The following is a 15,429-nucleotide window of genomic DNA, read 5'->3' as shown; positions in this document are numbered from 1 at the left end:
GTAGTAGCAGATATGAAGTCTCAGAATCAATTGTATTTCCTCTGGGTTTCTAGTTTGCCTCGATACTGGTTCAAACAAGCGATCAGTTTTATGAACAATTGTGTCTCTTCAAAATATAAACTGTATTGGGTATACAAAAAGGATATCAAAGATGCAAATGTGAGGGTCATTATCAGGTTGTTTTTGCAGGACAAAAAAAAGTCATCAGTTGTGAGAAGTGTAAATTTATTCTTTCATTTAAAACCATTCCGGACAAAAATGTTAACAACTATGCTATACATATTGGACTCTCCTGCATAAATTCTTACAAGAATTGCACAATATCATCAGTGTGATTTAACTCCCACCCAGAGGTGACAGACAAACGGCAGACTCTCTCACAGATTCTGGGAAAGCTGTTCTGGTACAATGCATATCTTAGTAGCAATTCAGGACTCGTTACCACAAGGGAAAATATTACCAGCCTTTAAAAAAAAAAAAAAAAAAGTATGAATCCAACAGAAATAAATATTTCAAGTCATTGTAGATTAAATACACATGTTGATAAATCACTGACAAAAGATCAAAGCCAAAAAGTAGAAAGCAAAAAAAAAAAAACAACATTTTGAAAGCATTCAGACAAGATCATACCAAACCTGACTACATAAAGCTGATGCCAAGGAAGCCCTCTATGATTTTTACCCTAAAAAGGCAAATTCTTCCACCATCCATGGGGGTTTTGTTGGGTTTTTAAGTGTAAATCCTCTAAAACTCCAATCAAACAAAACAAAAAGAAAAGTTTGCTGAGACTTTAGCTGTACTCTTAAGTGAAAAAGGGTTGATATAAAAGAAGGAACTGGGAGGACATGTGCAGGTACAGGACAGTGAACAGGGCAGACATTTTTGTTGTACGTTTATACTGCACTATAATCATGTAGTGTGATTCTTATGCGTTTTCCTCTTATGTGCTTAGAAAAGGTGAGTTGCCTCTGAAAGTAGAGGCAACGTAGTATTTATAAGGTCTTAGCTGACTTTTAGGAGGCTCCCTATTTTAGCTGCATCAGTTGTACAGATTGTTTTACTATAGAAAAACCAAAATGATAATGATTAAACTCGACATCCTTCAACATAAACTCCCGGTTTTCCAAACAGGTATTAAAAAAAAAAAAAGCTTTTTCAGCACTAATGATTACAAAATTCTCGCCAATGTGTTTCCACAGCATAAATTATGTTAAGTGACAAATGCGCACAAACATTCACACAGTTTACTAGGCTTAAAGCAATGTTCATCTGTTAAAAGAATATTCTCCCTCTTAAAAACAAGCCTGGATAGAAGACTTACAGCAGACATTTGTTGTCTGTTTGGTTTAGAAAAAAAAGTCAAGAATAACACCAATATGACAGACAACACTTGCAGCGATATATTCTTCTGAAATGACTGAAAACGGGTGCTCTGTGTAAGGATGAGCTCCAGGCGTGTCCGTGGTTTCAGCACATGTGTCAGTCGCCGTGCGGTGTTCGGTTTTAGTGATATGCGGCTTTCAGGACGTCTGGACGAAAGAGCAGGGTGTCACAACGGCCAAGGATGACGGGTGTAGTGTTCTTAGTCAGGAAGAGAGAGGGGTGTAGTGAAGGGAGCATATACAGAACGACCGGCTTCCAGAAAACGTCTGCAGCACAGCTGGAAACCCTAGCAGGAACAGCCTCCTTCGCTGGCAGGCTGCTCAGGCGGCTTCTCCAACTGTATGTTAATCACTGCGGGGTCGATGAGTTAAGGAACACCACAGAGGAAGGAAAAAAAGGGGCTGTTTCAAAAGAAAACAAAACTACAAACTATTGCCAACAGAACACAATCATGGAGCAGAGTTTACAATGAAGCCACTGGAAGCAGCCAAGTTTCACTTAAAGGCATACTATGCAACATTTTTCAGTTAATTAATGTGTTCCATACCGTTTTGGACGATTAAATGAGTCATTTCAGGTCGAACAAAGGTTTTCTCGGCCGCCCTGGGGGTCTGTGGGGGAAATACCGCACTTGCAATTGCAAGAGCTCACGGCCCGCACTCACAGAAGTCTCGCTTTACGGCGAGAACTCCATGTGTTTTTGCCCTGCCATTCACTATATGCACGCGCGAAAGCAACAACAAAGAACCGTGCGTTAACGTCAAATAAACATGCAAGCATATCGAGTTTTATTATTATTATTATTATTATTATTATTATTTTTTTTTTTTATGTTGGCGAGACGCTACCGCGGCGGCGGCCGTAGCGTCTCGCCAACATAAAAAAAAAATAAAATAAAAAATAATAATAATAAAACTGGCGAGGCAGCGGCGGCCGCGGCTTGGCGAGGCGGTGGCGTCTCGGCAACATAAAAAAAAATAATAATAATAATAAAACTGAAGGCGGCTGCGGGAAGCCTGATGTTCATACTTTCACTGTGTTAGTCATTGTTTGTACTGCCGTTTTTTCCACTTTTCGTTGCGTTCGCCTGTCTGCTAAGCTCAAAACAACCGCGCCTGGCTTGACGGAGAAACCAGGACAGCTGAGCATCTTTACGACAGTGCACTTTTACTTTCGCCCTCTGGGGGGAGCCTCACTGGAAAATCAACCCCGGTTGCATAGTATACCTTTAAAGTTAGTGTTTTAATTTAAAGGTGATTTAAAATGTTGGTTTGATATAAAGTCAGGCAGTAGCTATGTTTACGTGAACAAAAATGATTGATCGGACAGAATTGTGTAAGATTAAAAAAAGCAAAATAAATCTCCTAATACATTGTTAATACAGGCACATAATCAGCTGATCCGACCATGACGTACGTTCATGTGCTGTAAGCTTTATTCAGAATAAATATAAATGCACTGTGACATACCCAGGGTCTTCACATTTCTCTAAAAAAAATAAAATAAAAACAGAAGTTGTACACTTCCTTTTGTGTAGAAAAATAGCGGAAGTGATTCTTTTTAACTTTATTGATCACAAAAAAAACACTGAAACCGAACAACAAATAAATACATATACACACACAAACAAACCTGGATGTGTGTTCGTTCGGCGTCTTCTGAGCACGCAGAGCGAACCTGCGGCAGGTTCTAAGCGTGGTCAAAACGTTACTGCTCTCGCTAATAGAGCTACAGACTTAGCAACACAAGCTATCCGTCTTCCTGCGTCAACAGGATGAGCGACGTGGGGCACAGATGCCACAATCTGAATGACATGAACGGGATAAGCGCTCAGGCAGACGCTGTTCCCATTAAAGATCGGCATAAATCCCTTGACTCATTCGGAATTTCATTCTGATTGAGCTAAATCCGATCAAAATATTCTGACTGGCGCGTTTACATGACCCATTGTTATTGATCGGCTCTTTGTTCCAGTTGCTTATGTCTCTTTCACCATAAACATCACTGTAAGCATTTCTTCAGTGAGTATAAATGCTACTACTGCTAAATTTCAGCTGATGATTTGTTCATATGTTTAAGATACACTAACCGGTAGTTTTTATCCATTAAAAGAAACTTATCACAATCCTTCAGAGCAAACTTTCTTTATACTTTACAACAGACCGTTGGGGGAGGAGCTTCTTTTAGACCAAGCTAAATAATACAGTCTGCAGCTGGATGTCCTTGGAATACGAAATCTAAAAAGACTCGTTGGTTAAATGAAAAAGAGTGAGATGTCATAATGCCGCACTATATCCCCCCCCCCCCCCGTGGCAAGGATTATACGTATGATTTAATGTGAGGTGACGTTAGAGAGCAAGGAGACCTCCCAACTCCTCTGTCACGTCAGGCGAAGACAACGACAAGCGCACAAAGGATACTGTCCTCTTTATTCTTGTCCTGCGTGGTATCCATGCCAGGCAGGGCGGCTGCCACTCGACGGAAAAGCTGGAGGAAAGACAAGCGGATGCATCCTGTCAGGAATATTTTCGGTCCAGAAGAACCGGTCAAAAAAAAAAGAAAGAAAAAAAAAAAGAAAAAGGAAAAGGCATGCATGCTGCGTGTATATATTTTAGCACAAGTTCACCTCAAGCTTGGACGAAAGGAACACACCCAACAGAGCTTTTTTGTTTTTTTATACAGGACTGTCTCAGAAAATTAGAATATTGTGATAAAGTTCTTTATTTTCTGTAATGCAATTAAAAAACATGAAATGTCACGCATTCTGGATTCATTACAAATCAACTGAAATATCGCAAGCCTTTTATTGTTTTAATATCGCTGATTATGGCGTACAGCTGAAGAAAACTCAAAAATCCCATCTCAAAATATTAGAATATTTCATCAGACCAAGTAAAAAAAAATTATAACAGCAAAACAAAATCAAACATTTGAAAATGTCCATTAATGCACTCAGTACTTGGTTGGGAATCCTTTTGCACAGATTACTGCATCAATGCGGCGTGGCATGGAGGCAATCAGCCTGTGGCATTGCTGAGGTGTTATGGATGCCCAGGATGCTTCAATAGCGGCCTTTAGCTCATTTGCATTGTTGGGTCTGGTGTCTTTCAGCTTCTTCTTCACAATACCCCACAAATTCTCTATGGGGTTCAGGTCAGGGGAATTGGCAGGCCAATCAAGGACAGTAATGCCATGGTCAGTACACCAGTTACTGTGAGAATCTTATGTCGTCTCTTAACCACTACCATACTTGTGATTTAGTTTACTGAGCCAAGCTGAGTGTTTTTCAAGGCTCAGGAAACCCTGCAGTGTTTCCAGTTAATTAGACAATTCAAGTGATTAGTTAAAGAGCCTACTAGTATACTTTTTCACGATATTCTAATATTTTGAGATAGGATATTTGGGTTTCTTAAGCTGTACGCCATAATCAGAGATATTAAAACAATAAAAGGCTTGCAATATTTCAGTTGATTTGTAATGAATCCAGAATGTATGACATTTCATGTTTTTTAATTGCATTACAGAAAATAAAGAACTTTATCACAATATTCAAATTTTCTGAGACAGTCCTGTATATTCAACTGCGATTAAGGCGCTTGCGTTGGAGCTCCTGCATGAACATGCATCTAATAATTCAAAAGCTCTGAAAAAAAAAAAAAAAAAAAGATGTAGTAGTGCCTTTCCAGAGAAACTGAGCCACTGACAGTGAAGCCTTTTTTGATCAATTGATGATTCCTCACGAGATAAAAAAAAAAAAAAATCACGATGCAGAACATGCACATCCCCAATAAACTGCATGAAATGAAACCACCCTTCGCAGCGAAGATTTCCACAGCGACAAATAAGCCGTCGCTGTGGAAATCGAGAAGGGCCGCTCGTTGGTTTGCAAACTCCGACCCATCCTGAACGACTTTTGGATCGAACGGAGGCCAAAATCATTACCCTGCACCGGTTGGGAGAGAGCTTGAAAAGCAAATTCATGCCCCTCATTGGAAGCGGCCGTTTAAAGCACGTGTTTGGCACGCATGCGTGTCGAACGGAAGCCACTCAGAACAGGGCATGAGCGCTGTGGACGCACACACACACACACACACACACACACACATACAGCGTGCACACCCTCTACCTGTTTGACATTGTAGCCTGTCTTTGCACTCGTTTCAATAAACAGAACATTCATCTCTTTCGCTCTCTGTTCTCCTTCTTCTGTGGTTATCTGTCTGCGAGTTCCAACGGACATACAGAAGACACCCACCACGACACGCATTCACAGACATCCAAAGACGGACAGAGGGAAAAGAAACAACACAGGTTGTGATTATATTGGAGAGAAATAAAAAAGCCGTGCTCCTCCCTGCTGCTACCGGCACCGTGGCTCAACACCAAAAGCCTCCCGGAGCAACGCTGACATTTTTGACATGTAAACTGATTCGCAGTACAAATTTAAAGCTTGCTCTGCGGAGACAGAGGGCAGTGCGACGCAAAAGTATCGAAACCCCTTGAACATCTTCCCATTTCGCTCCGCTACACCTCAAAAAGGTATTGATGGTGGTTTATTGGGACTTTTGGGCCATAAGACCAACTTTAAGGGAAGTGGAAAGCGGAGTTAGGAAGGATCCCAAAAAAGGCTGAAGACTTGGGCGGAGGTTCTCCTTCCTGCAGGTAAAACAACCCTAAACATCCAGCTAGAGCCACAGTGAAATGGTTCAGCTGGAAGCATATTTCTGAGGTAAAGTTACCCAGTCTAAGCTCAGACCACAACCCGAGGCAGAATATGGAGCAGGACTTCAAACATGGAAGTAAACAGATGGGCTCTATCCGCTCTTGACTGACTTGGAGGGGGGAGACGAATCTGTAGAAATGTCGCAAGAGACTCAACCCGAAAGATTTGCAGCTCTGATTGCAGCAAAATGTGGTTCAACAAACTATTGAAAATCTATTTCAAAACGCCCGTCTTTGTCAATTCTGCTGGCTCACACTTGAGCTAGCAGTCAGAATTGACAAAGACTCATGGATAGGTGACAAAACGCTTTCAGAAAGAACTGAGCAAAAGTCCGATTTAAGCCTGTTTGCTATTTAAAAAAAAACGCTGAAATCCTTGTTGCCGTATCCTTCCACTTCACATTTAGGCACTACTTTGCGTTGGTGTATCGCACGACATCCCAACAAAACACTCCGAAGGTTGTGATGTAAAAGGGGGTATGAATACTTCACAAGGCACTGCAGATACTAAATATTTAAGAAGAGTTTTAACTATATCCAGGAGATTGGGAGTTATTCGTACATTTGGCAGCATTTCAAACGAACAGTGCTCCAGAATGATTCTCGTAGCTCGGCCCCAGCCGCGTTTCCAGAGGGAAGCTTTTGGTGGAGAAGCTCAAGGCTGCAGCACCAGCAGCAGGACGTCAGAGCACGACTCAGACACAGCCTTACCTGCTTCACGTTGTAGCCTGCTTTCGCACTAGTCTCAATAAACATTACATTTAGTTCTTTGGCTTTCCGTTCACCCTCTTCAATAGATACTTGCCTGCGGTGGATAAGGAAGGTAAAAAAAAAAGAAAGATGCACAGCCAGACAGAGGAAAATACAAGTTTATATAGGAGGACAGACAGAATAAAAAAAATCCATCTTGCATTACAGACAAATGTTGATCAGATATAACCTGAATCTAGCCATATGGATTTTGCTCCGCCTAGCTCCACTCACATCCATCTGGGACCTCTCCATAGGAATGGCGTTTATTGAAGGCTGGGCCTTATCAAAAATCCTTGCATATGATTGGATAAGCCACTTGTCTGTCATCTTTATCGACGTGCTATTTCAACCACTCACACCGAAGCTAACCCGTGACGCTGATGAGAGCGACGCAGGAAAATACAAAACTTTTTTTTTTTTTATGTGTTTGCGGCTCTAGTGGTGTTTTATTGACAGTGAGCTGACAGGAAGAGGGGGGAAGACAGGCGGCAAAGCGCCGCGGGTCGGAGTCGATCCCGGGCCGACCGCGTCGAGGACTAAAGGCCTCCTAACATGGTTCGCGCTAACCGCTAACTGCTAACCACTAACTGCTAACCGCTCCGCCACGGACACGCCCCGGAAAACAAAACTTGCCAAATCCGGTCGGGAGAAGGGCGAAAACATCGTTTCCACCAACAAAAGCCTTCAGAGGCGTTCTCCGATGTTCTGTTAATGAAACAATATTAGGTAGATTGGACAACACGGATAAAAATAGCAGCATCAATGTTAACGCTTGCTTCCTCGATGCTAGCCGCCATTGCTGTCTGAATCAAAACAGTCTCACGTCACGGTCGCTTCTCCACTACGTCACATCTATGAAACTCCAGCCCTGCGTCCTGATTGGCTAGACAATAAAATTGGTTGGAGAAATCACTCTCTATGGGAGAGGTCCCAGATGGATGTGAGTGAAGCTAGGCGGAGCGACATACAGCTGGCATGGGTCCGGTTAGATCAGATATGCAGAGTAGAGAAAGTCGACAATTGCTTTTGACATCCAGGAAGAAGAGCAAAAATACAACAACCTTCCTGTTATGTAAAGCTGCTCAGGTAAGGTTGGCGCAAATAAGCAGCGATTAATACACCTGGAAAAAGACAGGAGGGAGGAAAGAGGAACAACTGACCTTTTATCTGCAAGGTCTGTCTTGTTTCCCACCAACATGATAATGACATCACTTCCTCTCTCTGTCCTGACATCATCAATCCACTTTGTAGTTTGCTGGAAGGAGTTGACGTCTGAATGAGAGTCGGAGAGGAAAACGGGAGGCGGGGGCGACACAGTTAGGGAGAGGAAAACCATCTCGTCACAGAAATCAAAAAGGTCGGCCTCAATTCCAACGGATTTGTTTCTACTGAAATAAACAAAACTTCTCCGGAGCATAATTTAGCGGACGCTTTTTCACTCGAAAAAAAAAAACAAAAAAAAAAAACAAAGAAAACACAGCGAACAGCGCGCCACCTACTTGTAATGTCGTACACGACGACGGCGGCGGCTGAGTCTCTGATGTAGCTCGGGATCAGGCTGCGAAATCGCTCCTGTCCCGCCGTGTCCCACAGCTGTAACCTGATCTGTGGGCCAGGGAGAAGATGGAACGGCGGAACAAAAAAACAGAGGAGAAAAAAAAACAACAACATAAAAATAATAAAAAATAAAGAGAGAATGGAAATAAAAAGAAAACAGATAAATGAGCTAAGTCAATGTGGCCAAAACAAATAGAAAGAAAACTAAAGAATGGGGGGGGGGGGGGGGTATAAGAGAAAGAGACAGAGCGTAGGACATGCAGGTAGAGAATGACCATCAGAGAGAGCAAGCTGTCTGGGCCTGGAGGGGAAGGAAATAAATAATCACCCTTCACTTGTCATCATCCCTCTTCTCCTGATCAAGTAAGGTGTTTTCATTTCAAAAATGGGATGAGAGATAGATGGAGGGATAGGGAGGAGACGGAGAATACTTAAGTTGAAGGAGTAAGCACTCAGTGAAAATACGGACTGTCCAGAGGGTACAGATTCCTGATATAACGCATTTCCAAGGCATAAGAGAAGATTAAACAAAAAAAAAAAAAAAAAAAATCACAGAGCGACACATGAGAATCCCTCAACACCTGGAGCAATGAAAAGAAACTTACTGTTCTGTCTTCAAGGTACATGGTTTTGGACAGGAAGTCTATTCCTATTGTGGCCTGAAAAAGGGACGAGAAACGATGAAACGATTCACACGCTGCGGACAGCGATGACGGGGATTACAAACAGCGGCCGACTCACTTGGTACGTGTTGTCAAAGCTGTCGTACATGAACCTGGTGATCAACGACGTCTTTCCCACTGGAAACACAAACGGGAAAACAAAAAAAGCAACATTAAACTCAAGTTGGAGATTATCCAGCCGGTTGACGCCGTCAAAGCAATCGCCTTTCTGCTAAAGGGTTTCATTGCTGATTAAAATATACTCTGCAACAGGGTCGATAGATGGAACGGGCCGTTTGGCCTGACCTTCAGTCCAAAGGCTCAATGAGTGTCATTCATGCTGGGACAGAATAAGGAAATGCAGCGTTTCCACCTTTGTTCTTAACAATTCAGAACTAAAACTACAGTCCAACATTTAATGACCATTTTAAATCTGACCGCTACCTCGTTAAAAATCCCCAACGATAAGCAGAAAAACACTAATTCCTAACATACAAGTAGGGCTGGACCATAGGGACAAAACTTTATCGCTACATATTTCTTAATTTTGGTTGATACAATACAATTAGATATCAATATAAGCAAAATAAAAGCCTCAGAAAGACTGCAAAAAATGACCACAACAGATGCCTGAACTAAAGACGTGCCGATCCAGTTTTTTCAGATCCAATCCGATACCTGGGATTATCGCGATATCGGTCCGATACCTGGGATCGGTATCACGCAGAGCATGGTGTGATGAACAAACATAGAACTGAACTGACCAGATCGCTGTAACTGTCTTGCTGTGTATGATGATAATAATAATATTTAAAAAAAAAAGAAATCACTGGATCGGCATCAATCATCCGATATCCGATCCAGCTAATTAGCCAGTTTTGGAGCTGATATCTGACACTAGCCTGTACAAACTCATGATACTTATTTTCCCATGTTTACAAAACTCCTCCAATATCACATTTTAACATGTTCATCAAAAAATAAATAAAACAAGACTACATCAAACCCAGAACGTCAGTCAGAGACGAACGCTGTAATCATAGACTGTGATGTATATTGAAATATCGGAAATGTCCACATCACCGTTATTGAATAACATTATATCACAATATATATTGATATTGAATAATTGTCCACTCTACATACAAGCAGGCTATTCTTAGCTAATCTGGGAAGAGATTTCTTGTTTCAATTTAAGCAGCTAATGTTGCCATCATGTTGAAATATATTTAAAAACAAGGGGCTGGGACGCATTAACCATTACGGCACACAGTATAATCCTTTGTGCTGCTAAAAATGAATGGCTATAGACTGATAGTAAGTTCAAATTTATTCAGATAAAAAAACAACCTTATTGCTATTAAAGAAAGATTTAACCCCAGTTCCTATTCTCTATACCAAGTCATTATTTGGACGTTTAGATACAAAGTGTATGTATTTTTTTTTTAACAACCAGAGCATCTCGGACCTCTGGGACACAGACTGGGCTTTGCGGCGAGGCTCGGGTTACAGTTATCGGTTACAACGTGCATCAAGTGACATGGAGGTTAAAGTCGACACAACTGGTCCTGAGGCCGCGACGACCCGCTGCTGATTACGGACCGACAACTACAACGCATCTGGTTTAACTTTCTGAGTGGTATGAAATGACGTTACACGTGAGAGGGAACAAAAACGTACTCAAAGATAAGATGATCTTTTTCAGACAGGAAAACACAAAGACAGCAATAACTCAATCAGAGACTAGTGTTAATCAGAGACTAGTGTTAATCAGTTAGATGAGGGTTTGAGTTCACCATATATTTGCTCCCTGTCACCTCTTCCATGGGTCTTTTTAGGTCGTCTCTTTACATTTGCTTGTTTTTTGACTGTCTATTTAAACCCAACGCAATCCGGTCTCTCTGCGTTGGATCCAGCAGACTGGCGTACGACAACAATAAAAAGGAACAGAAATCATTGCTGCTCCAGGTCTAGGGCTGAACGATTTTGGAAGTTTAATTTATTGTGTCTTTTTAAACATATACAAACAAATCAATCTGTTTTATCGCTGTGCAGATCAGGTGCTAAAAGAGCCGCTGCGTCTCAAATCGCAGCAGAAATTATCGCGTTCTGACTACGATATATTTAAACCAAAATTGCGATTTGATTTTGACTTTTCTCTGCATTAACCACAAGCAACAAAAATTGCCTCTAGATAAAGATGTTTGTAAACAAGGACCATTTAAATCAAGAACTTTAAATTTTTTTTATTAATCAGAATATTATTCAATAGAACAGCTTTTAATTGAGTTGGACATCAATCCTTGTTGAACATAAAGTGCAACCAACAAGCAAAACTATGTAATAAACTGCTTGACCAGAACTTAATGCTGCCGTGAGATTCCTGAAAGTTTCTGGTAAAACAGTCTGATTATATAAACTCTAAAACAAGTAATGAAATTAGATTATCTCACTGCTGCAGCTCTCTACCCTTCCACGTGGAGGAAAACCCACTTTAATTGTTACATAGCCAAAAATTGCAGACCTCTGCGACTTGGAAATTGCGTTTTTTTTTTTTAAATTGTGATTATACTGAAAATGGGATTAATTGTGCAGCCCTATCCAGGTCAATACCAAATTCTGATTTTCGTTGACGTCTGAGCTGCCGATTACAATTTCAAAGGATGACTTATCATCGAAAAGCACTAACCCACACAAAACTAGTCACTGAGCTATATTTGGTAGAGGTACTAGTTTAGAATACAGCGGAAAAATCTGAACTGCTGAAAAGGGTGGAGATTTTTTCTGCTTTTTTTTTTTTTTTTTTACATCAGGATAAAAATAATACAAAACATGTAGTAGTTGCTGATCAAGGGATAATTGGGCTTAATAGGTTTCAGATCAAATTAAAACGTCTTTCTTTACAGGAACTAATTTAAAATAAAGGGATTTAGGGACGACTTGCAGCATCTCTACTAAGAAAGCGGTGCTTCTGCCAGTGCTATACTGCAAAATGAATGCACGAACACATTCGGGTGACATCAACAGTGTTAATCGAGACCTTTAATAGGAACTACAGAAGTGGGAATCCTGTTTCCTTATTTTAAGTGGAATAGATCCGTTTTTCCAGCATAAACCTGGCTCACACTGCAATAAGCCAACATAAAAATGAGTTAGGTCTGTTTTTAGACAGCATCTGTCCCACTCATAATAATAAGAATCCAGGTTTCTTCCTCCCTAAAGCTTCACCTCTTCAGCCCCTAAATGATAAAGGGGGGATAAAGGGGGGATAAAGGGGGGGGATCGCAGGAATGCAACCAGACAGGTGCCTCCAGGGTGGAAGAACTACACTGATCAGAGCCACATTGACTGCTTCCTTCTAACGCAACAAACCAACAAGCAGATCCACCCATATAGTAACTTCCACGGCCGGTGACTAAACCAGCCGTGGAAGTTTTCCGCAGCCTCCCACGTCTCCCTTTTTAAAGGGCCACGGCGTCAGGGTGAGCCACTGCGTGACCGTGTCGGTTTCCTCACGGATGAGTCATACGTGGGAGCGAAGAGCCGGTCCAAGAAGCAGCCAGCGTGGACGATCCCGCGCCGTCGACGGTGTCGCAACGCGTCCACGGTGCCAACACGGTCCAGCGTCATGCGGCTAACGCTAGCCGGCTAGCAGCTCGGCGCCAGTCGCCGGCTAACAAGCCCTAAAAACTCGGCAACACGTCCCACAGATAAGAACAACACCCCCTCCTCTCAATCGGCTGTTCAGACTCACCACTCTGCTCGCCCAGAAAGACCAGCTTAAATTTTCTTAAAGGGTTTCCGAAGTCTCCGGCCGCAGACATGACGGACTCTGACGATTCTCTCCGAGCTTCCGCAGCAGCTGATGCCAGCGATTAAAGGTCCGCCGCGTCGTCCTGCTCTCCCCACGCGTGTAAAGGAACGCTCCGCGACGCTGGGAGCCCCCAGGGCTTCTCCTCTCAGCCGGATCAGTGGTTGGACAAGTCGTCGGTCGCTACTGCGGCCAAGTTAGCATTCCTGCAGTCTCCCTGTGACTATCCACCAGCAGCAGCTAGCGTTTCGGGATAACTTCTTCCTTAGACACAATGTGAACATTGTTGGAGTGCCAATCATTCCGCCCCCTAGTGGTTGAATTTACCGACAGTCAGAACCGAGACAAATCCACCCTCCACCCATCCCACGGGCTGAGAAACTAAGCGGCTAATATAACCCAAAACAGCCACGGGCACGACTTTTAGTACGTAAATGCATATTTGACAGAAAACGAAAACACGACAAATAAAGAGCGTGTTATGTTTCTCTATGCCCAGAAGGGGGCAGTCTTACACCACAGCTTGGATTTCACATACTAAGCAACTTCTATGATAATCTAATAATGAGGGAAGCTGGCTTGATTAAAGTCCAAGATAATTAGTGGCGGACAACAGGCTTTGTTTCTACAGTTAGGTGAACCCTATTGAAACAAGTCTCCTCTCATTATCTATATTTGCATGTTTTTTATTTAATTTATCCACTACTAAATAGACACTTAACCATCACCCAAAAACTTCACTAGACAGATGTAGCCCACTCTTTTGACAATATTTCCCATTGTTTTTATTTATTTAAAGTATAGTAGTTTTTGGTAACCAGATCAGAGTCCTCACCATCGTTGGCATGTGTGTGGTTCGAAATTCACTGCAGTGGTGCCAGCCTCGTTTTGTCACACAGAAAACCGACTGGCTATAATTATTACTGTGGACAACAAGGAATCACGTTTTAGGGATGGCAGTTTGTACAGTGGGTGTGTAAAAGTGGAAGTTGTAATACTTGCTCATTCGGACAATTCTTTTCCACAAATTGTCATCCCACTGGACTGTTTGTACTGGACCCACTGGACTGCTCCGAAAGGTGAAGGCAAGCCACAAAAGAGGGGCCTTGCGAACATTTTCATACTACTTGAATGTTTTCCACATTTTGACCCATTACAACCACAGATATCAACATGTTTTAGTGAAACTGTTTCAAATAGACCAAGTGATTATTTTAAAGTGGGACAAATAACATTTATTTATTTAAATTTTTTTTTTTACATGTTTTGCAATTCACATTTAGTCCATCACCCCCACATTGTAAGATGGCGTAGGCAGCATCATGCTGTGGGAAGGCTTTTATTAACAGGGAAGCTGATGAGATGCTGCCAGAAGATAGATAGAGCTGCAGACCTGGGGGGAGAAAAACTGTTGGAGGATGCAAAAGACTTAAAACTTCCAGCAGGGCAACAGCCTTAAACAAACTGCTAGAACTACAAAGGAGTCTGAGACAGTGCTGGTGAATCGCCCAATACTTCAGCAATGTATTCACAACAGCAAACCTATATATATAATATAATATATATTAAATATATATATATATATATATATATATATATATATATATATATATATATATATATATATATATATATATATATATATAATAGAGTGTTTTCCCTTTGAACATTTCATATTACATTCTGTCATATGACAGCCAATTTCTTCAGTGTATTTTACTGACATTCTATGTGATAGAAAAAGCAAGAAGAAAAACAATAGATTTTCAAACGTGTGAAATGTCTGTAGGTACTGCAAAGCTCATTAGAGCTACTGAGAGCATGGATGGGGAATGGTGAAAGAAAACCTCTAGGATGCTGCAAAACAGGGCCAAAGGTTCACCTTCTTGCAGCAAATCAGCCTTGAATACACAGCCAGAGCAATGATGGCACGGTTTAGATCAAAGCATGTTCATCATGTCCCAGCATGGCCTAGATAAAGTCCAGACCTACAGTAGATCTGAATGAGAAGCTGTGGCAAGACATGAAAACTTTTTTTTACACCACGCTCTTCCATCTGCTTGAGCATTTCTTTCTTGAGAAAAAGATTTCAGTCGCTAGATGTGCAAAGCTGGCAGAGACATACCCCAACATTTATGAAAGCCGTCCATCATTTTTCATCTATCTTTTACGACTGTGCACAACTTAGCACCTCTCTGTCTTGTAAAAATTCCAATAAACCACTCTGAAACTTGCCTTTTTAATGTGACAAAACGTGAAAACAAAATTGATTCCTGCAGAAAGCGCAGCAGGCATGACACACAAGTCATACGGTAGCTTTTATTTATTTGTTTACAAGTATGCACTCTAAATTCATGGGGGAAGCCATGGCCTAAAAGGAAGACCGGTTGTCCCCCAACTGGAAGGTCAGCGGTTTGATTCCAAGCTAAGTGCTTCATATACAGAGTGCATCTAATATGAAGAGTGCAGATGAATAAAGCTAAACAACACATGCTTGTTTGTGTGAAGGAGAGACATGCAGTAAAAGGCTTTTTCCTGCTT

The 15,429-nt window shown here is 41.7% G+C and overlaps 1 protein-coding gene across 4 annotated transcripts; it reads right to left on the bottom strand.

Annotated features, from left to right (window-relative positions):
* Nucleotides 1-208: 208 nt before the first annotated feature.
* On the bottom strand, nt 209-13,203 carry LOC105929395 (ras-related protein Rab-6A). Of its 4 annotated transcripts, XR_004931943.1 has the most exons (9): nt 12,832-13,203; nt 9,157-9,215; nt 9,021-9,074; nt 8,358-8,463; nt 8,019-8,130; nt 6,817-6,910; nt 5,510-5,603; nt 3,804-3,870; nt 1,676-1,734 (listed from the first exon to the last, which is right to left on the bottom strand). XR_004931943.1 is itself a non-coding variant. In XM_036143285.1 (8 exons), the coding sequence occupies exons 1-8, from the start codon at nt 12,899-12,901 to the stop codon at nt 1,670-1,672; spliced, it is 627 nt and encodes a 208-aa protein (XP_035999178.1). In that variant the 5' UTR covers nt 12,902-13,187; the 3' UTR covers nt 209-1,669. The 4 variants fall into 4 exon arrangements, 3 of the variants coding, with proteins under 3 accessions (XP_035999178.1, XP_035999177.1, XP_035999179.1); XM_036143285.1 differs by lacking the exon at nt 5,510-5,603 and having other exon boundaries at nt 209-1,734; nt 12,832-13,187; XM_036143284.1 differs by lacking the exon at nt 6,817-6,910 and having other exon boundaries at nt 209-1,734; nt 12,832-13,187.
* Nucleotides 13,204-15,429: the final 2,226 nt, after the last annotated feature.

The sequence above is a fragment of the Fundulus heteroclitus genome, chromosome 11, assembly GCF_011125445.2.
Source record: "Fundulus heteroclitus isolate FHET01 chromosome 11, MU-UCD_Fhet_4.1, whole genome shotgun sequence".
Taxonomy (NCBI): domain Eukaryota; kingdom Metazoa; phylum Chordata; class Actinopteri; order Cyprinodontiformes; family Fundulidae; genus Fundulus; species Fundulus heteroclitus.
Note: the sequence above shows the minus strand (reverse complement) of the source record. Positions and strands in the feature narration are given on the sequence as shown.